Source organism: Phragmites australis, chromosome 20 (genome assembly GCF_958298935.1).
Source record: "Phragmites australis chromosome 20, lpPhrAust1.1, whole genome shotgun sequence".
Taxonomy (NCBI): Eukaryota; Viridiplantae; Streptophyta; class Magnoliopsida; order Poales; family Poaceae; genus Phragmites; species Phragmites australis.
The window spans coordinates 22,312,754-22,332,811 of record NC_084940.1 but is presented as its reverse complement, the minus strand read 5'-3'; the positions used below and the strand labels follow the sequence as shown (position 1 = coordinate 22,332,811).

The window sequence follows — 20,058 nt, the reverse complement described above, 5'->3', positions numbered from 1 at the left end:
ATCTTATCCTCTCCTTCCGATTTACGGCGTCCGCCATATGCAACGTGACGCTACCGGACGCCATAACGACGCCATAGCGACGCCATCCTTCTGTGGCGGACGCCATAGTTTTCGGCGGCATGGCGTCGCCGTGGCGAGGTCCAAAATACCGCCACGCCGCCATAACGACGATATGGCGACGCCATGATAACCTTGGCTAAATTCATATTTTAGATGTGTAGGAGGTCTTGAATGTTGATAGGCTGTTTGCTGAATTCATTTTGCCTTGTGTTCTAGGCCATAATGGTGGAACTGAGGAAAGAATTTATTGAGAAGAAGGAAAATGTCAGATCTTTTGTGGAGAAGACACAAGAAGTAAGGAGGATGAAGGAAAAACTGGAACATGACATTGGTGAGGTATGTTATTGGTTTAAATAGCGTCCAGTATTGTTGGAGATTTGTTTCTGACATGTCACAATAATTACCTGAAAATATTCTTAACCCTGTCGCTGCGGCATGTGATTTTCTTCATAATAGAAATATAAACTTGCACTGTCTTATGATTTTTAGGGAATTGCGCTGTACCTACCTGCACCACACGTGTTGCATTTCACTAATTCTTATTTGGTGTAAACTGCTGGCTGCGCCTCACTTTTGAGTCTTGGATATTTGCCACCTTACTTTTATTACTTACCATGGAATCATTCACTTGCATGGAATAGTAGAAATTTACTGTAACATATGCTAATACGAGCATCCATACCTTTTATAAATATATCAGTTGGCCGAGTAAGGAATTTAATTGAGTAAACAGGTGATACACTGGAGTAAAATTTGAATTACAGGCTCGAAGCATCCACACCTTTTATAAATGTATCACTTGGTCCAAGTAAGCTACTTAATTGAGTAAACAGGTGATACCGTGTAGTAAATTTAGAATTACAGGTCGGAAATATTATAAAATTACCTTTTTATCAGCAAATTTCCCAAATTTACGTTTAAACATAAACTGCACCTGTCCTTTCCTATTGGTTGGATGAACATGACTGCAGTGACTTTGTTAGTTGTCCTTATTAGTTATTCATGTTCCTTTTCTTTGCAGGCTGTGAAACTGAAGATGGAACTAGAGAAAGAGCATGCACGTGGTACACAAGTGTTAAACAAAATGAACAACCGTGTGAAACAACTTCAGGCGCAAGTTCATGATTTTAAGCTGCAGCGTATGCAAGAAACTCAGGTGAACCCTTTCTTCTTATTGTATTTTTCTTTTCGAAAATACGTTTTATCATAACAGCAATAGCTAGTAGCCAACATGATGGTTGTTGGTTGCTATAGACATAAGCAACTCTCTTTAGTTGTCCACAATTATCCATTAGTAGGTCAGGCCATGCCTGCCATTTGAGGTGGTTGCGTGCAGCTAGGGTTAGGGTGTGCATCAATAGAAAGAGAGAATGCAAGAAAGATATCTTTCTAATGCTTGCTTTCCTTTTATAAAGAACTAATCCCTGCCTTCCTTATATCTAATTTGGCTAACTTAATTAGCAAGGAAGTAGTCCCACCATGTCCTACGGTTTTGCTGGTGCTGTTGCTGTGGGCGCCTGACATAATGTTGGTCCTACATGACACGCTATTATACGGCGTGGCCAGTGGCAGACGCAAGATGGACTGCTAGTGGGGGCTCATCTCCTCCTCCACCCCCCCCCCCCCAGCCCCCACTGTTCTCCCTCCTTTCTCTCCATGGAGCACCAGAGGGTACCCCCCCATCCACCCCTGGGCGTGGCACTGTAGCTGCGCGCTACTGTATCACACAGCAACAACCCAAAAGATGTCTTAGAGATAATCCAGTCCATTCTATCCTCAAGTTTTTATGTTCCATAGCTATCAGGATTAGATGGTTTGTTAGATAAGACCAATTAGCTGGGATAGGATTAGCTACATTTGTTAGATGAATTTGTTAGGAGCCGGTCTATATAAAGGCATACAGCAGTTCTACTTAGGAAGCAAGAAATAAATAAACAAAGTCCCCGTAATTTAGGCTCACCAAGTCGCTCAGCTTGCTTGGAATGTTGAGTTAGTGGCTCGAGTTGCTTGCTGCTGGCTGGTTGGACAGCAATGCTCGGTTTTGTTTACAAAAATGGTATAGATCAATAAACTTTTTGCCCTGGTCAAGTTGCTTCTGGGAGAGGCCTTTGAGGTTAATATGGTTTTCTCATAGAAAATGTAGTCAGTGAAGATAGGTATCAGTTGTTCTGAAAGATTTGCACTGTTATGTTACATTCCTTTTGATTTCTTTTATATTATTTTGTCCTTAGAATCCAATTGATTCATATTATGTGAATAATTTCTTTATCAAATTGAAGGATGAAGCATCTCAAATTGAGCAAGACATGCAGGAATTACAACAGGAAATTAACTCTGCTCATTTAAATGTTACAAGGTTGTTTCTTTGTTCTTGTTACTTGTGTTCTGGGTAGCACCAAAGTTAACTTCTTATGGTTTGATGCTGCCTTGTATTTAGGTTAAAAGAGGAAGAAAATAAATTGTCCGAAGAATTACGGGGCATTATTAAAGCCATCGGTGACGTCGAAAAAGAGGTATTTGTTGTTGCATGACAATTAATCCTTAGCAGTTTTTTCTTTTTTTAGTAAGCAGTTTCTGCATGTAGCATTTTTTTTAACGGAACAGGCATTTCATTAGATCACGGTGCTAGACAAATCGCTATCAACCAAGCTCTGGACGAACAGCGGAGCCTCAGATGAGACGAGTTCCACTCCACTGCATCCATGCGCCGCTAGGGTGTGTGCTACACTATTACAAGCCCTTGGACAATAAGACACATTACAAAATGAAAAATTCAAAGTAGATGTTGAAGCTTGCATATAACATTGCTGGTCGCTGATAGGTTATACGTATTTCCTTCAATTGCCTGCTTAACCATGATGACATTCGTCTCCAAAACAATATTTGTCATACCCCTTTCAATTGTAGCTTGTACTCCTTTTGTAGTAGCTATCAGTTCGGCGTGGAAAGCATCCATGGCCGTCGTGATCATTCCAGCTCATGCTAACACAACCGTCCCATTATGATCGCGTGCACAGAAGCCCAGTCGCCCAAATGGCTGGCCTCCGCAAAAGCAACATCATTTTCAGGTCGTTTCCACATAGGACGTTGCTGTTGTATCTGCTTCTTCATGAAGACTTGTGTGTAATTTGAAGCCGTTTTGCGCACAATATGAGCTAGGCTTTCAATACTTTTCTTTGCTCACCCTCTCTAATGCTGTTGCGTTCACCCCACCAAATCCAAAGCAGAGTGATTGGTTGGATCATCTTCTTAGGTGCCATGGAAACAATTAGCTGCACAACTTCCAGAGCAGAACGACGCTCCTCAAGCTTCACTCTATCATCCTCCATTAGAAGCTCCCTCCGCAAGGCCCTAAAAACTTGCATTTAAAGAAAAGGTGACCCCCATCCTTATCTAATCTTCTGCAAACAAAACACCGAGGGTCTACCTCCATACCTCTTCTTTTCGGATTCGAACACAGGGCTAAGGTAGCATGTGCAAGTCTCCAAAGAAAGTGCTTGATCTTGCCCAGACATTGTAATTTCCATAGGTCCCCCCCAATGATCACTTGGACTCGGCCCTTGGTTAGAGCATGAACTCCTCCCACCTCCTTGTTTAGCCACATCATCACAGAAGACATCATATGTTGATCTCACAGTAAACAAGCCCTGACTATCATAATGCCAGGCCGGCCAGTCCCCTATGTCAACATTCACTGGAATACGTAGGAGTATCAGCATCTTGATGCCAAAATATATCATTCACTAAATCACGATCCCATGTCTCCGTAACTGGCTCGATGAAGTCTGAAACACGAGTGATCAAGTTACTTCCCCTTGGTGTGGCTGGTCTCCTTGTATTACCTTCCGGAATCCATGGATCAAACCAAACTCTAATCAAATTTCCATTGCCAACTCTCCACACTAATCCCTTGTTTAACAGAGGCACTCCTCTCAAGAAGCTCCTCCATGTGTACGACATCCCATGGACTGGTGTTGCTTCAAGAAGGGAAACACCACTGGAATATTAGTAGCATGCATGGTAGCAGTTTCTGTATGTAGCATTAGTAGCATGCATGGTAGTAGTTTCTGCATGTAGCAATTTTTGAATGCAAGTTACCACATTCACAACACATTCGTGCCCAAGCAAAATGTTTGCATGGGCATGAATGTAGGCCATGTCTGGTTGTTTGTTTCTTTTAAATAAGAGATCAAGAAAATGGAAAAGTTGCAGTTCAGTGCAGCACAAAAAATACAACTTGTGTTATCGCGTGTGTTCGAGGTTGATTCCAACATTTGGTAACTGAGCCTGTGTTGTCGATCCGAGCGTAATTATGTTGTCGTGGGCTCTTAGGGGCGCACAATCGAGGACTTCTCCGTGCCGAGGCCACCGTAGCTCACTGACACCTATGCGTTGGCCGCGACACAGTGATGATGGTGGTTGCGAGGTGGTCGTGTAGCGCGTCAAGGAGATGTTGCGCTTGGTGGTCTACCCCCACGCTCACTGAGTGGGCGCTCGTGATGCGCGTGAACCTGTAGGTGCAAGGTCTTTAGGAGGCAATTGAACCAGGCGGCAATGGCTACCGTGACGACAGGCTGGCGCTGTTTGCCATTCTCCGCGTCGTGTTGTCTTAGATGCTGTTCATTCGCCATCAAGGACACCGCCAATGACACTTGGGACGTGATCAAGACGATGCGTATCGGCGTCAAGTGTGTCAGAGAAGCGAACGCACAGAAGTTGCGACGCAAGCTCGGCGAGATTGAGTTCAAAGATGGCGAGTCCGTCGTCAATTTCGCCATGAGGATCATGAGCCTCGCCAATAACCTCCGAGTCATGGGGGATGAAGTCACTGATGTTGAGGTGGTGTGGAAATTTTGCAGGTTGTCTCGGGACATCTCTGGCAGGTTGCCATCTCCATCGAGACTCCTTGATCTGAGCATGATCTCGATCGAGGAGGTGACCGGTCGCTTGCGTGCTGTGGAGCAGTGGTAACAAGCTTGGCTCTTTAGGCAGTGGCGAGCAAAAGTTACTCTTCATTGAGTGGCTAGCTCGCATGAAGAAGTGCGATAGCGATGGAGGATCCAGTAGCGGCAGCAATGATAGCTCTCATCGTCGTCATGGCAAGAACCATGGGCGCGGCCGTGGCAACGGGTCGCATGACAGCAATGCCAACATGTCCGGCCAAGGAGGTGGTTGAGACCAATGTCGAAACTGCGGCAAATACGATTATTGGGAAAGTACCGAATTACCCATGAATATGTCGAGAATATGGCGGTTGAAGGGGTAATGTCGTAAACTGTAACAAGGGTGGTTGGGTACGGCCAATAAATAAGTTAGCACTGTAACCGGAAAGACCGGTGACATTAATTATAGTGCACAGTTCCCTAGCTTGTGTGTGCTTTCACTGAGCCTTTAGATTCCCTCGACGATCCGAAGGCCCACCACTTTGTTTGGTTATACAAGTTTTCAACAGTGGTTATTTATTAGACATAAGTGCCATTCACCCCTCTTCAAGCCCCTTGATGAACAGTGCCATTTGTTAAAAAAATCCGATGTTACAATTGGAAGCTTCACAACACACAAATAAAAGATTGGATTGTTTGATAAAAGTTGAGAACAAAAGCCTAGGTATAGCCATACTCATAGTTATGGCGACGTGGTGAGGCGCTACGACCCACCACCTTCACAACTTTACAGCGTCTATGGCGTGTGTCGTGATGACGCCATACACACTTCAGCATGGCGAATACACACATTATAGTCTAGGATATTAGCAAATGGCAATGTAAATGTAGCTCAAAAGTTATAGTCTAGGATATTAGGAAATGTAAATGTAGCACGTAAGACAAATAACAATGTAAATATAGCACAAAAGACATAACTCTCGCATCTCTCAAAGTCGTACTATTGTGTCATTGTGTGCTAGTGTGCTTAAGCTACTGCTATGTGTGCTAGCTGCTTAGTGTGGTACTCTGCTATGTGTGCTACTGCTTAGAGTATAGCTACTGCCTACTCCCTACTGTTACGTGTGCCTAGTGCAGCAATGCTTGAGTTGTGTGCTACACTGCTATTGGCCTACTGTTATGTGTCAATGTGTGCTTGGCTGCTTGAGCTGTGTGTGTGCTAAGTGCCCAAGTGTGCTACATTGCTATTGCTAGTCTGCTATGTGTGTGCGTGTGCTAATGCTACTAGCTTACTGCTATTCTGCTAGTGTGTGTGCTCATAGTGTGCTACTAGCCTGCTAGTGTGCGTGAGAGTTGAGACAGAACACTAGAACACAACATAAGAGGCGAGGAGCTACCCAATGGAGTGCGGATAGGGGCGGCTGACTTGGGTGATGTGGACTCGAGGGCGGGCGAGGGCGGCTGACAAGGACAGGGGCGAAGGTGGACACATCTCTAAGCAGCGGCGGCACCGCGGCTCATGGATTTGAGCAGGTGACAACGGTGGCGCGGCGCATGGCGAGATTTCAGTCACGGGTAGGCGGACGGAGACGTCAAGGCGGAGTGGCAGAGGTGGACGCGTCTCGGAGTAGCGGCGGCGCCGCGGCTCACGGATCTGAGCAGGGGCGGCAAACGGCGAGGAGTAGGGGCGGCAGACGGCTTGGTCTCGACAGCGGTGGTGACTCCAACTCGGGCTAGGTTAGGAAAAGGTATGTTGTCGAGTGCCTCAGTCTGTGCCCCACCTGACCTCTCCTCCCCCTTCTCATCCCCTCGATTGACTGTATGGCGCTCGCCACAAAGAAAAACTCGCCACACGATGCCTTATTGGTGCCACAGCGACGCCATGCCGATATGGCAGACGCCATACACTCCAGCGCTGTGGTGTCGCCATGGCAAGGAGCAGATCACTGCCACGCTGCCATATCGACAATGGTGACGGTATAGCGATACCATGATAACTATGGCCATACTTACAATCCACTACTAGTTCTTGATTATCCTCTAGGTTGGTACGGTAACGTGAATTGTATTCCTGTTTCAATGTGAATTCCTAATTGAACCTGTAAAAAATCCAAATATGACTGCACTTATATGTAATGTATGAAGGAAAGCACCGAAGCCATGCCCAATGCTACTTTGCTCTTCACTGTAGTTGACATATCATAACACTATTGATCCTTTCTTTTCTTTTATGCCACTTCCCCCTCATGAAGATTCGGATTTACTTAATTTTTTAGTAGTTTGATTGAAAGTTCAGATATTGGGGGAAAATACATGTGAGTCAAATATTTGACTCATGAAATCATGATTTGTTTTAAACTATATGCTCATATCATTTCGTTTGACCACATGCTCCAATATTTTCTGAAAAGCATTACTCACAGTTATCTGTGTCGTATGAAGTTCACAAGTACTGCTATAGTTTTGTGTTGTCAGCCTTTCTTGACAAAGAAGGACGTATTGTATATTTAATTACATTTTGTTATGATTCAAAGAAGGACATACTGCTAGGAGCATGTGGGTCTTTTGTCATACTGTATATTTAATTACATTTAACATTACAGGTAGATGAAGGTGCAACAAGGATTCGTTACCTGAAATCTCAAATGCGAGATCTTCAACAACGGCAAGGCAATAAGGTACATTTGATGCTTTAATAAGGACATATTCATATTATGATTATGTCACTTCTCCTCAGTACGTATTTTTTAAGTACTAGCCGTTTGTAAGCATCTTTGTTTACATATTATTGATGCTTCTTTCAGGTAACAGCATTCGGAGGAGATAGAGTACTGCAGCTCATGAGATCAATAGAGAGAAACTGCAGTAGATTTAAAATCCCACCTATTGGTCCAATAGGAGCTCATCTGGTATGAAAGTACTTACTATCTTGATTGTTGCATTGAGTTAGTTACTTTTGTTCTCTGTTGATAACTAGTATCTGGTTGCTGCTGGTTTTCAATAATCTCGGTTGGTCTCAGGGTTACCAATTCAAAAATATAAACCTAAATTTTCAAATTTGAAAAAACAGTTTTCGGCCCGTATTATCCTGTTTGACCAGTCATAAGTCATCACTGGTATCCGGTGAGAGACTGAAACTGGATATGGTGTGATCTTATGATGGTTCTAGTTTCCCAAACTCTACTGTGAAGTACTTAGTGTTACTCTGTGCAGTTGGCATACCCTTGAGCACTTGTTTCTTTGTGCTGTATTTGGTTATGGACTTCCACAATGCCATATTCTTTACCTTGTTTTATTGCCTTCCTTGTTTTGCTGCAACTCAAATGTTTGTAGGATGTACCTTCACTTCTTGCAATACCTTAGATATGCTATTTGTTTATCCACATCTTTAGAGGTGGCAGCCAAATTGTTCTTCGTAGCAAGAGGCCAATTACGTGTTCCATTAGTCCTCTGGTCAGCCCATTGCCTTGTCCTCCGTTCTTCCCAGTATCTTCTGCTGCTGTATTGCTGATGTTGACCCTGTAAATTCTGGCTTCGCTATGGCCTGGTCTTTGCATTAATCCAAGCAATTCATTAATCCATCTTGAAAAGGAAAAAATGATTACATCTTTTCTGCTGTTGATCTCTGTTCCTTTGAATCACTATATTCACATTTCTTCTCCTTGAATCAAATATCATGAATGCAAAATTGATTTATCGTTAGGTTAACCCAATAGCAATAGAAAATAGTAATCTTGATGTGATCTTACCTTGGATGATACTCATTTGGGCTACCATTTAGTTGTAGTTAATCATGTGCTACTTCCAGCGGGGCTATTTGCAATAATATTGTAATACAATGTCATGACAGCTATTATAGTTAATTATAATCTGTAGTATTGTCCTGAATGAAATGGAATGTTATAGTTGCATTACTTGTTCTGAACCTAACTTTCACAGTGCTTGTTGCAATGCAGCAACTTGCTAGCGACTCCTGGTCTGTTGCAGTTGATTGCGCATTGGGGAGGCTACTAGATGCTTTTATTGTCTCATGTCATAAAGATTCACTCATTTTACGAGATTGTGGGAAAGAAGCAAACTATCGAAATGTTCAAATTATTATATATGACTTTGCTGAACCACTGTAAGATGCTATGGCTTTCATTTTGTGCTACATGTTTGATTTCGTCTTAAATGAAATTTAATTCCATGTTCCTTTTTATAGATTGGACATTCCAGCTCATTCTCTTCCATCAACAACACACCCAACGATACTTTCAGTTCTTCATTCAGAGAATCCTACTGTACTAAATGTCTTGGTGGATCTGGTAATGCATTATGTAACACTTCACAAAAGTATTTTATTTATAGATGTCAATAACCCGTTCGATTCATTGTTTTGTCCTCCAGTTTTAAATATAATTTGATCAACAATTTGCTTAAAGTTCCTCTGTTTCAGGGTCATGTTGAAAGACAAGTCCTAGTTAAAGATTATGAAGTTGGCAAGTCTGTTGCATTTGATCATAGGATACAAAATCTGAAGGATGTATATACTTCTGATGGGTACAAAATGTAAGTGTCAATAGTAGTGCTCATTTTCGTTCAGGTTTTGGTCATACTCTTTTTCACTCTAGCCATTTATCCAGTAGTTATCATGAAGTGGTCTGTGTGTGGAATACCATAGTGAATCTTTACAAAAGCTTAGGGTCAAGGCATCAACAAGGGTCTAAAAGGAAATTACAAAGCAATCGAAAATTCAGCACAGTGGCTAGCTCCACAAGCAATCGACTAAAAAGTCGCCTGTCTAGAACTCAGCTCTGTCTTTTGGGAGATCCTCATAGTCTTCGCCTTTTGAGTAGCAACAAGATGGAGAGAGCAAGCGTGAGTATATGGAATACTCAACAAGTGGGAAAGTATGATGTGGGCCAAAGTAAAGAAAGGCTTAACTTAGGGATTTATTTGCATAAATGTCATTTTATTTTCAATTTTTTTATAAAGGCAACCTAATTACTAGGTGAAAGATTCTTTAAGACTTCAACCACCTCTAAACAAAACTGAACTTGAATCACAGTTCTTACCACTGTGATCCACCAGAACCAACCAAAAATCAACCCGGAACACTTGACTAATCATGTGATGAGTCTATGTTGTTCATGGTCGTGAGCATAACTGATATATCAGTTTTCACTCTGTAAAGGTTGTACATTTTACCCACAATACGTGTCTTTCTGTTTTGCTAAGTACCTGTTGGCCAATGGATGACTCATACACTTTCGAGGTGTGCGTTAGGAATCCACTGTAAAGCCTTTCTATCGCCTCTCAGCATGTGTCGACCTGCTGAGGATTCACCACTGTGGGAGTACACCCTTCACTCTAGAAGCCCCCTCTTGCGTCTTGTGGATCCAGGAAGTACACCTTTCCATCTTTGTATCACCAAATGATTTTCACCACGCTGAAAGGATAGAGAATTACTCGGCTAGGCCCGTCCCATATCAGACTTGTGGTACTGTTTTCATAGGTGGTTACTCCACGAACCGGTCCTTCACATAGTGTGGGCAAAACCGCTACCATCCAACATAGGGTAATAACCAATTATTCGACAAAGCCAACAATTTTACCTAGAACACATCCACAGGTCAACCAACATGCCAAACTTGCCCATACCCCACTTTCCATGTGTCTAAGCATTTTTACCAAAATTAACATCATGATTCACATTATTAATCAAAATCATCATTCGCCTATACTACCCATGAATAAGCAACACTAAGCCTAATCTACCCAAAACATGATAACCATACTACGAATACAAGGAATGCTGGGAAAAACTAGTAAACCTTACCAATTTGTAAAACAAAACTTTGTAAAAGTAAGCACAAAATGTTCAAGGACACTTGCCTTCTTCAAAGTGTTGCTCAAAATCACCGAAGTCATGGTATTGGATGTTGTCGAACGCCTTCAGGATGAACTCCTCTACACGCAAACAGAACAAGCAACACTAAGAACGAGTACTAAACAAAGCAACACATCAAATAAATGCTAGAACAAGGTAGAGCACGATTTTAGAATGATTTGGGCGCAAGAACTGCCCAAATCGAAGCCACAACGTGAAAACTACGGCTAAATGAATTTTTAAACGGCTGAAAATGACGAAAATTATTTTTCTGGAATTAAACCTAATTTTTAAAAGGTCCAAAACATTTATTTACAATTTTCCAGAATTATCTTATAGCATAAAACTGATTAAAACAATCTATAGAATTTATTTGCATTTTTAGGAATTAAAACTAATTTTATATGCATCAAAATAAATTAAAGCATTTATTTTACTAAATAAAACATATTTAAAACATTATTAGAATTATTCTAGATTTTCTAAAACTATTTTCCTAAATAAAAACATTTATTCTAACATTAAACTAATTACAGAAATTAAAAAGAATTTAAAAACATATAAAAACATCTAATCTATTGGGAAGAACTATTTTAACCCTTTATCTAAATCATTTTCTATTCTTTGGAATTTTTCTATTAAAAGAAATTTCGGACTTACGCGAATCATTTTCTAACGGGAAAAACTTAATTACTGCACAAGTTGAATTCATCGTGCCTATTGGGCTGCTGACTAGGCGAGAAAATTCTGACTGGACCGCCACGTAGGACAACTAGCACACATGGCAGCTGACGCGGACACACTGATTGGGATTAAGATTATTTGAATCTAGATCCTATGATTCTAATCGGATGGCTGAGATCGACGAATGCGAAAGGGTATGCGGGATCTAATCCAAACTGGACACTAAGGATTGGACGACAGGGAGGGTGCCTACCTCGGCTCCGATGAGATCAACGGCGACGGCGAGTTCGGGACGACGGAAGGCCGGAGAAGGACGAAGATGATGCTGCAGTGCTCGAGAGACGACAGTAAGCAGCGGAACATGACCATAAGACGACGATGAACTCGTTTGAAGGGTCGTGGGACGTTGGGGATGATCGGGACGGCTTAGTGGTGACGAGCTTCAACGGCGAGGTTTTGGCGGCTAGAGCTCTGCGCAGTTGTCAGAACTCAATGACGAGTGGCGAACGACGACTGGATGTTGACGGCAAACAGGGGCGAAGTATCGGTTGTCTTCGGGGATGTAGGGTGCTGGGAGAGGCACGACAATGACGACGGGTGCGGTAGAGCTATGGCGGCGGCGCAGGGTCTCTCTGGTGGTGCAAACTCGTCGGATTTGGAGGTGCAGGCGCAGTATAGCAAAAGGAACCTCGGCCGGAAGTCAATTGTGGGTTTTATAGAGGGAGGGTGAATCGAATCGGGCGGCTCGAGTTAATGGTGGGTGGAGGAACCTTGCCACAAGGAGCTTGTTTGAAGATTCGTGTTTAAACGGCAGACGGGGCAGCCGTTGAAATTGACGTGCCGTTCAAACTCTAGAGACCGCTCCCAGAGCGTTCGCTAGGACTGGAACCCTTATCGTGGTCCTATAGCTCGATCTCGTCGGATCTAGCCGTCGACAACATCGATGCAGGTGGGGGAGGGTGGGTGAGGGGAACTGAAGCGGGGGAGATTGAGGGGAGCAGGACGGCTGCCAACGGGATTGAGGCGGAAAGCCGGAGGGAGGGGAGAAGAAGGCCAGATGATGAGATGACAAGGCGATGGTGCGGCAGTCAGAGAAGGTGAGAGGCGCCCATCCTGGGGAGAGAGTCGGGGAGGGGAAGAGTAATAGCGACACGGGAAGGACAGGCTGGCGGCGGCGTATGCAGTGCTGTGAGTCCAGGACGCGCGTCCTCATGGGCGCATATGTATCTTAGTTTCACAAACGTCTTTCAGAAAAGAGATGATGATGCCCTCTAGATGATTCTGTTTCCATTGGCTGTTTCTTTCAGGTTTTCTAGAGGTTCTGTTCAGACCATTCTTCCTCCAAACAGAAAGGGTAGAGCTGGTCGTTTGTGCACTTCGTTGGGAGAAAGGATAGCAGAAATGGAGAAGGAAGCTACTGGAATTGACCAAATAATCAAAGAAAGGGTGGGCTGGGGAAAGGAGTTAGGTAGTGAACGAAAAGACCTCGAAGATAAAGTAAAAACTTTGAAGGTAAAATTCTGATTGCAGTGCAATTTATTTTAAATTGTATGATAGCTGTTCCTCTTATTCTGCAGAGAAAAAGAGAAGATGAGGAGTGGCGTCTGGAGCATAAAAAAGTGCAGCTGGATGACACCAAGAGGATTTCTGCTAACAATAGTCATGAGACTGTTGTGGATACCACTGAACTAGAGGCTGAAATGATGGTTTGTTCCCATTGATAACATTTTACTGCATTGCGACTGATCATTATTATCTAAGCAAGAACCTCATCAGCTTGCCATTGCCACTTCTGCAGCAATTGCAGGAAGACATTATGAACAGAAAATTAGTTCTGCAAAAAATTGATGTGAAATTAACAGGAGCTTTGCAAGACGAGAATAATCGGAGGGCTTCTTACAAGGACTTTATTGGTATAATCTCGTACCGACATTAATGTTGATGTCATCTGCTTCAAACTTGAGTTTTTTATACTTATTTCGATTTTTCATATTGGAGTTATGTGGATCTAGAGACCTCAAGAACACACAAATTTTTAAGTGAAGCTTCCAGATTATAAAACATTCAAAATAGAGGAGGCAGTAAATTTTTTGTCAGGATTTATATTTCAAAGCAGCAGAAGTCAATGCAATCATTTTATCAGTCAGTATGTTGCTCTTCCATAAACAAACTAATATCCGTTCTTATTTCTGGTGCTTTCTTGTTGTCAAACAAGAGAGAACAAAATGTAACGATGTATGTACAGCTTTTTGGCTTTTCCATCCTTTTTACTGAAATTATTTCCAACCTATTCACTTTTTAAATTTGCCAAAGATTTGTTCTAAATTAGGTTTAGCATTTTGAAAGAAATGTTTCCCCCCCAAAATTTACGAGTACCATTTGGTCTGCAAAACTTTTCATTCTGTCTCAAACTGTTAATAAACCCATCCATATTTGATGCATTCATATTTGATCCAGAACATTACACTATGCTTTTTGAATGCCTGATTGAATTCCCATATACTTCTGAAGTATGATTTTGAACTACAATATGATGGCAAAACCATGGATGGCATAAAATCGGGAAAGTTATAATGTTCATAAATTTGCTCTTACTGAAATGTGCTCTTTAATGCCTGATAGCTTACTGTTGTGCTAACTGTGACAGCCTGCTTGGCTGTGGCTGGTATTCTCTACACATACTAAATGCAAAATAATTTATTTCAGATTCTGCAAATGTTGAGATGGGGTCTATTAACGAAGTAGAGCATGAATTACAGATTGTTGAAGAGAAATTACATGCAGCACAGCAGGTGTGCCTCTCTTTCTCACAAGTAATAGTTTGAGTATTTTAGTCTTCATATTCTATGAGCTTTGATTATCAGGTGATAGTTTGACAATATGGTTGCCACAACTCTAGCAAAGTCTGTACAAAGAGCTGAATCTGTGACACCCGGGTCAGGTGCTAAGATAAAGTTGCAAACTGCAATTGTTGCAGTAAATTGAATGCCTACTTATGGAAATGTCTGGCGACTAATGTTAGATCGTAGATGCGACAAAGTTAGGCTTCAACCTGCACACCCTCAAAGTCACGAGCTTGCTCTTGCTATTCCTCCACATCGAGCCATCTCATGCTTTGTCTGCCGCTAGATCCAAGGACTGAAGAAGTTGGTGTTTGGCAGCGCCGTATGAGGATGATTTGGCTAATGGAGACAAACGGAAGTGGTCCCAGCCAAGTCTGAGAAGAAGGCTCAACTGCAGTCTTTGCAAGCAAATTAATACTAGGGATTAAGGCATGCTTTTTTTTGACTGGCATTAATTTGTTTTAAAAACTTGATCTAAACAATATAAGGTCTACCTTGGAATTTGTCAAGAACAAAAAATTATTTGCTTGAAATCCGTATTAAAAAAAAAATAGAAGTAACTTATAAAGCAAATGGTACTAGTTGAATCGAGCCAAGGATGTAAGACATAACCATATGTTAGGTTTTAAATTTGAATGAATTGAGTAGGCATCATCAACGGGAGCAGATTATTAAGTTAGGGTGAGGTGTTTTCTCTCTGGTGTGTGTTCACACCAGGCTTAATTAAATGAATGCAACATGTTTCAATTTTTACAGTTGAACAGTAGTTTTCTCTAGAGAAAAACTTCTGCTCGCATTCATTGTCTCCCTTTTTTTCCTGCCACCTGAAAAAACACCCTTCCCTAGGTGCTGTTGGTGTCTTGGTGTGTCCCAGGTTCAGGGTGCTTTTGTGCGACTGTGTTGGGCGGTAGCTGATGTTTCTTTCCTCGGTGTCTCCACCTAGGACTAGTGTAACATTTAAACTCTATTTCTTCTTCAATGATGAAATTGGCAGAGCTCCTGACATCCATACTACTACAACAACTTTTTGTACCAAGCAAGTTGGGGTAGGCTACGGATGAAACCCAACAGAGCTGCCATCCATATCAAAAAAGAAGAAAAGAAGAAAAACACCCTTCTTTCTTTCGCCACTCTTCTGTCTGCACTTTTTTTTTTTGGCTACTCCTATTGGTTCAGTGCTGTTAAATGCAACGGTTGGGGTCCTATTGTAGTAACAGCTAACTTGTTGCCTTTTGTGTCAAATTTACTTGACACGTGCACTCACTTTACTTATTTCATTGTATTTTTGAACCTTACCAGGAAAAGGCTCACTACGAGGATGTCATGGAAAAGAAAGTTTTAGCAGTTATTAAAAATGCTGAATCAGAGTACACAGATCTTCAGCAGCTTCGTCAGGTTATTGTTCTGTCACTGGTAGTAGTTAGCTTTGCACCCCCCCTCCCCCTCACCAAAAAAAAGAAAAGGAAAAGAAAAAGCACCGAATGGTAGATATATAATACTCTTCGTAACTATAATTGCCATGGAAGATTATACATTGGGAACTGCTGTACTAAAACCATCAAATTTATCTTATCATTTACGAAAAATAGATTTATATGACAGCCATGCGCTCAGTTTTGAAATATACCACTGATGTTGGTGGGCTTGAAAAAGTCTGTGAAGCATTTGTAACTACTAGATATATCAGATTCTCCTGTGATCTGAGTAGAATACCACTACTAGAGATGACAATTAGATAAATGGGTTTATTTGGCACTCACGTGTCCAGTAATGACTGTATATTCTTCTGTAGGAGAACTACAAGAAGGCTTCAATTATATGTTCTGAGAATGAAGTGGAAGCTCTGGGGGGTGTTGCCGGATCCACCCCAGAACAACTAAGTGCTCATATTAATAAATTGAAACAGAGATTCCAGCAAGAAAGCAGAAGGTTTACAATCAATCACTTGCTCATTTCTGCAGAATTAATAAAGAATATGAGTTCTAATTTGTTTCTAAAATATTCTGAGCAGATATACCGAGTCCATTGATGATTTGAGAGCATTGCATAACAAAAAGGAGCGTAAAATCCTAAGAAAACAACAAATGTATGCAGGTTTTAGGGATAAATTAAATGTAAGTACAGTACAGTTTGTTAGCTATGATGGCATCTTCCTTTCTTTTTGACTCATGTGGTGCTTAGAAGGCTTAATTTTGTTCCTTACCTAAAATTACAGGTATGGTTGTAACTTCGTAGTTATTGATCTGTAGGCATATTCAAGTACTGATAGTGGCATTTGAGATATTAGTTAGACGTGTATAATGCACTCTATAATGAATCTGTTTTCAGGTAAGTTCATAGTTTTGCAGGCATGTCAAAAGGCATTGGACTTGCGATGGAAGAAGTTCCAGAGAAATGCTGGTCTTTTGAAGCGGCAGCTGACGTGGTTGTAAGTATAAGTTTCTTGCTTGGATGCTTATCACTGAATTTTCTACTATATCTTATCCATTGCTAGAAATGACTAGCCCTGAGAGTTCTACCACCTTTCGACTGTATTGAAGGTTCAATGAACACCTGGGAAAGAAAGGTATCAGTGGGCACATCAACATAGATTACAAGAATAAAGTTCTGTCAGTTGAGGTGAGTCGCATGCACAAGATTTTTTTTTAATTTTTTTTCCTGAATGTATACATATCTGTTTTGGGAGCAATATATGTACCATTTGTTACGGTGTGATGTAGATCACAATGCCTCAAGATGCATCTCGCGATACTGTTAGAGACACTAGAGGACTTTCAGGTAGCTGCAGCTTCTAATAGTCTTGGTTGTAAGATTATATCATCAGATTTCTTCAGAATACTAAGTACCCTATACTTACAAATCATTTTGCTTAGTGTTCTCTAGTTGCAGATTTTTTATTCACACTGTCTCTTTCTCTAGGTGGAGAACGATCTTTCTCAACTCTTTGCTTCACCTTAGCTCTTCACGGAATGACAGAAGCACCATTTAGGGCCATGGATGAGTTCGATGTATTCATGGTGAGCAATCAGATGACCTTGTGAACCAAACTCTCCAGTTAATGATAGACCAAACTCTCCAGTTAATGATAGACCAAACTTTCTAATTGGTGACATCTCAAATTGGGCAGGATGCGGTGAGCCGCAAAATAAGCTTAGACACCCTTGTAGATTTTGCTGCTGCACAAGGGTCACAGTGGATATTTATAACCCCTCATGATATCAGGTCTGTCAATACAATCTCAAATAGCTGTTGTTTCAAGCTTCATTCCGTTTCATTACTGCCTCAACTGCTCATCTCTGTGTTTTCTCTCAGCATGGTTAAGCCTGGAGATAGGATCAAGAAGCAGCAAATGGCCGCCCCTCGCGGTTGACTATCACTGTGTTGAGTACCTTGTATATCATAGCCTTAGGGACCATCTTCGACTTGGAGTGCATCTGCTTGGAACTGCTACTTTGATATTCCGATTGTACATAGAGTATTTTGGAGCGCAAAACTTGGTCAAGGAAGTGTCTACATTGCTATTTAACGTGATCCCATATGTAAGACAATGCTAACGAGTGACAGATGTCTGTCTGAAGATACTTGATCGTGGTCGCAGGTCTTTCAACAGTCCAGATAGCTGACTGTCGTGCTGAGGGTGCGTTTGGCTGGCCGAAACGAACCTGTTTCTCCATGGAATCGGTCTTTGAGCCAGCCAAACGATCGCCTGTGAAATGTTTCTCACCGAAACTGCTGGGAAACCAGAAACGCCTCCCTGTTTCGATCAATTCGAGTCCAGACTGCCCTTGATTTCAAAATTGCTTAAAAAATTCATATTTTTAGTATCTTTTTCCTATAGGTTTAGACCTTCTAAAATATTCTAAAAAAATCTATCAATTTTTATGTAGGTTATATAATCTATAAGAACTTATTTTTAACTGGTTGCACTTAAAAAGCCTGAACAGAATTCAAAAATCAGCAGAAGACAGTGGTCAATTACATCACCATCCCCTCTTAGCAACTGACATGCCTTCTAGTTGAAACCGTTGTCCATACAAATTTGAACAACATGATCTGGGCCTACGTCTTGCAACATTGACTTGATTTCCTACAGAAAGAATTGCAAGCAAACGTATCTAGCTTCAATATGAAATTAGCATCCTGCGTCTGACCCGTCACATCCACAGACGTGGAAATACATAATCCCATTGCAGTATAATATATAGAAAGTTCACCACGCTAGCTCATCCTTGCCTGGCCTGTCCACCCGTCGCACATTATGGTTCCTTCTTCCATCTCAACATCTCCTATTCTATCTCCTTGTCATCAGCATCCAATACATAGCCACTTACCCCTCTCCATCATCTCTTGCTTAGCAGACTCATCGCTTGCCCTGAACCCGCAGCTATATCTAGTCTCTTGCCACCGCTGACCCACCCCTCCGTCATCCTCTGTTGTGGCACTGCCGACCCAGTACCCCCACCGTGCTCATACCTGCCACCTGCCCGCCTCTTGTCTGGAGGCATGCATGGCAGCTTCCATCTGTTCATCCTCCCGCGAACGTACTCATCTCTCCAAGTTGCTCTTTCCTCTAGCCTTAGCCTCCCCTCCTTGCTGTCCCTCAACTTCTCCTTTACTCTTTGCAGATAGTCGCGCTGAAAGTACTCCGATCCTTTACGTTCTGCGGCAAGGTTTGACATTTGTCCCACAATGTGCCATGTGTTCCTGGAACCGTGTCGCTCCTCCACCTTTCTTCTCTTTCTGGCAATGCCTACACCAAAACCATGTGCCTCTTTTCTCGCCGTGCTGCCAAATCTCATCCTGCTATTCCGCCATTTACCTCCAAACACCCTTCAAACAACATTGTTAATCAATCCATACAAGCTGTAAACAACACTATTTGCGCACGTAAACTTGCAAACCCAGCTTCTTTATTAGAAAATCGAGGACATACAAAACAAAACCGACCTCATACCTTGAAAACCGACGGTTTGGACCTTACCGCACTTACTGAGCTCTCCGCGGTCGATTTCCTGCAAAAACCGTAGGTAAGTCGAGCCATACATCCTTTCTTCTTTCTTCTTTCTCAGTAGAATGAGCACAATGATTGAAGAGCTGTCGGCACAATAATTGAACAGCATCCAATGACCGGTATTTAGTCCGGATTGGGCAAAATGGGCCTCCAAAAATATGCCTTTTGCATTTTCTCAAAAAAAATTTATTTGTCCTCTATTTCTCCGCTCAATTCTCAAAATTTATGAAACTTTTTGTGGTGAAACTAAAATTCATAGTGGTTCCATTTTGACTGATTTCACTCAATTAGGACTTGTAGATTTCAAATGAAAATTCTTTAAATTTTAGTATTTGATGATTTTTAATTTGAAAAATATAATAGATATAAGGGCATAACCAATTCAAATGGGTTCATTGTGAATTATAGCATATCTGAGAAAATTTTCAAATTTTTTTATTTTTTTAATTTGCCCAGTTTAAAACTCGGTATTCCTCTGTTTGTATAATCGCTACCCCTCGGTATAGTCAGTTTTCACAAAAATCAACCAAACTGGTGGACCCTGCGTGGGAGATCTCTACTCTTCTCTTAAGTACTGCAAAAAAGATAACATCTGCAGAACCTACATAATTAGTTGGGCACACATCCACAAAAGAGATTGCCGAATCACGTTTTGTGCATGCCTATAAGGTGAAGCACGCCTGCCAAGGAGGAGTGTTGGGGGCT

The 20,058-nt window shown here is 41.8% G+C and overlaps 1 protein-coding gene across 3 annotated transcripts in view; it reads left to right on the top strand.

The window, feature by feature from the left end:
• The window catches only part of LOC133902491 (structural maintenance of chromosomes protein 6A-like), a 30,887-nt gene extending 12,931 nt beyond the window's left edge, over window positions 1-17,956 (top strand). The window contains exons 7-28 of one of the 3 annotated variants that reach the window (XR_009906869.1): window positions 277-396; window positions 1,082-1,216; window positions 2,340-2,416; window positions 2,498-2,573; window positions 7,547-7,621; window positions 7,748-7,852; window positions 8,900-9,066; window positions 9,148-9,250; window positions 9,382-9,494; window positions 12,807-13,011; window positions 13,077-13,205; window positions 13,298-13,412; window positions 14,206-14,291; window positions 15,642-15,737; window positions 16,135-16,271; window positions 16,354-16,456; window positions 16,691-16,770; window positions 16,883-16,961; window positions 17,063-17,120; window positions 17,262-17,359; window positions 17,477-17,564; window positions 17,655-17,692. Coding sequence is in view for 2 of the 3 variants with exons in the window: in XM_062344095.1 (XP_062200079.1) it covers window positions 277-396; window positions 1,082-1,216; window positions 2,340-2,416; window positions 2,498-2,573; window positions 7,547-7,621; window positions 7,748-7,852; window positions 8,900-9,066; window positions 9,148-9,250; window positions 9,382-9,494; window positions 12,807-13,011; window positions 13,077-13,205; window positions 13,298-13,412; window positions 14,206-14,291; window positions 15,642-15,737; window positions 16,135-16,271; window positions 16,354-16,456; window positions 16,691-16,770; window positions 16,883-16,961; window positions 17,063-17,120; window positions 17,262-17,359; window positions 17,470-17,564; window positions 17,655-17,712 (2,310 nt within the window). In the remaining variant the exon portion in view is untranslated. Of the gene's footprint in view, window positions 1-276; window positions 397-1,081; window positions 1,217-2,339; window positions 2,417-2,497; window positions 2,574-7,546; window positions 7,622-7,747; window positions 7,853-8,899; window positions 9,067-9,147; window positions 9,251-9,381; window positions 9,495-12,806; window positions 13,012-13,076; window positions 13,206-13,297; window positions 13,413-14,205; window positions 14,292-15,641; window positions 15,738-16,134; window positions 16,272-16,353; window positions 16,457-16,670; window positions 16,771-16,882; window positions 16,962-17,062; window positions 17,121-17,261; window positions 17,360-17,469; window positions 17,565-17,654 lie in introns of those variants that run through there. The other 2 variants (XM_062344095.1, XM_062344096.1) reach the window with 2 other exon arrangements.
• The last annotated feature ends 2,102 nt before the right edge of the window (window positions 17,957-20,058 follow it).